General features: G+C 39.7%; 1 protein-coding gene across 1 annotated transcript; it reads right to left on the bottom strand.

Moving 5' to 3' along the window:
* Positions 1-211: 211 nt before the first annotated feature.
* Positions 212-947, bottom strand: LOC103521303 (the record flags this gene model as incomplete). Its single annotated transcript, XM_008486413.1, has 1 exon — positions 212-947. A coding segment is annotated over exon 1 (736 nt), but the record flags the coding sequence as incomplete, so codon positions are not given.
* Positions 948-1,162: the final 215 nt, after the last annotated feature.

Below are 1,162 nucleotides of genomic sequence, written 5' to 3'. Positions count from 1 at the left end.
ATAGTGTATTTGGACTTACAATTCTTTACCTTGTGCTGAGAATGCAGACAATTGATGCAGAAACCCTTGTCGCGTACGAAATGATAACGCTCTTCAGGGCTTTTATCTAAGAAATGTCTACAACTAAATAGAGGATGAGCAGGTGTCATTTTACAAAATTGACAAGAAGACGAATCCGAATGTTTTACCATGAATGTTTGACCAACCTTACCTTTGTTAGGGGGAGAAGTTTTCTGGCTAGTAGAAGCAACGACCTTGCTAGGACCAGATGTAGGTGCTTCTAAACGAGTCAATATTTTCACCTGATCTTTGAGAAAATTATGTACCTTGCTGAAAGTGGGAATCTCACCACTCTTGAGTGACATTTCGAAGAGACGCGCCGTCTCACTATCTATCTTACTAAGTGTAATATGAGCGAGCATGAAGTCGGAGAGGGAGTCCAAATCCACTTTCTTCAAAGCCAAAACTGAAGCACACAACTCATCTATCAAACTATTCAACTGATCAGGAGACTCACCTTTGATTTGCTTAAAATTCAAAATGTTTGAAAGGTAAGCCTTAGCTTGACTTCTCTTACACTGGTACTTCTCAACTAAATTATTGAATATAATGGAATAATTGTCCGCCGTGGCGGGTACACCGGCACACACCGTGAGTGCCTTGCCTGATAGTTTCGACACTAGGTATTGAACCTTCTGTGTATTGTCCAACTCTTTATTATCATGGATGAGAGATTTGAAACTCTCGTAAAACACGTTGAACTCAGAGAACTCACCTGAGAATGATGGTAGTTCCAAAGCAGGAAGTCTTACCTTTGACTTTTCAGTCCGAACAGGTACTACCTCAGCGGCCAAAGCCTTCTCCAGTTTAGCCTGAGCATGACCACAGTACACTAATACCTTATCTAGATCAGAATAATCAGGAGTGTGAGTAGAATCTATCTGCATTTTACACGAGTTCCATTTGTCTAACACTTCTATGAATGAGTCCCTAACAGCAGGTAATGATTGGCATCTAGCCTTTAAAAGTGCATGATTGTTTTCCTCATCTATTTTCTTTGCTAATTCAAAGGCAGTTTTAGCTACACCTAACAAAGTAGCCTTTTTTGCCTCATACAATTCTAAATCTTGCTTCAAATCATCAAGTTTCACAGACATTTTAA

This window comes from Diaphorina citri, unplaced genomic scaffold, assembly GCF_000475195.1.
Source record: "Diaphorina citri unplaced genomic scaffold, Diaci psyllid genome assembly version 1.1 scaffold4948, whole genome shotgun sequence".
Taxonomy (NCBI): domain Eukaryota; kingdom Metazoa; phylum Arthropoda; class Insecta; order Hemiptera; family Psyllidae; genus Diaphorina; species Diaphorina citri.
This window is presented reverse-complemented; position numbering and strand designations above follow the sequence as displayed.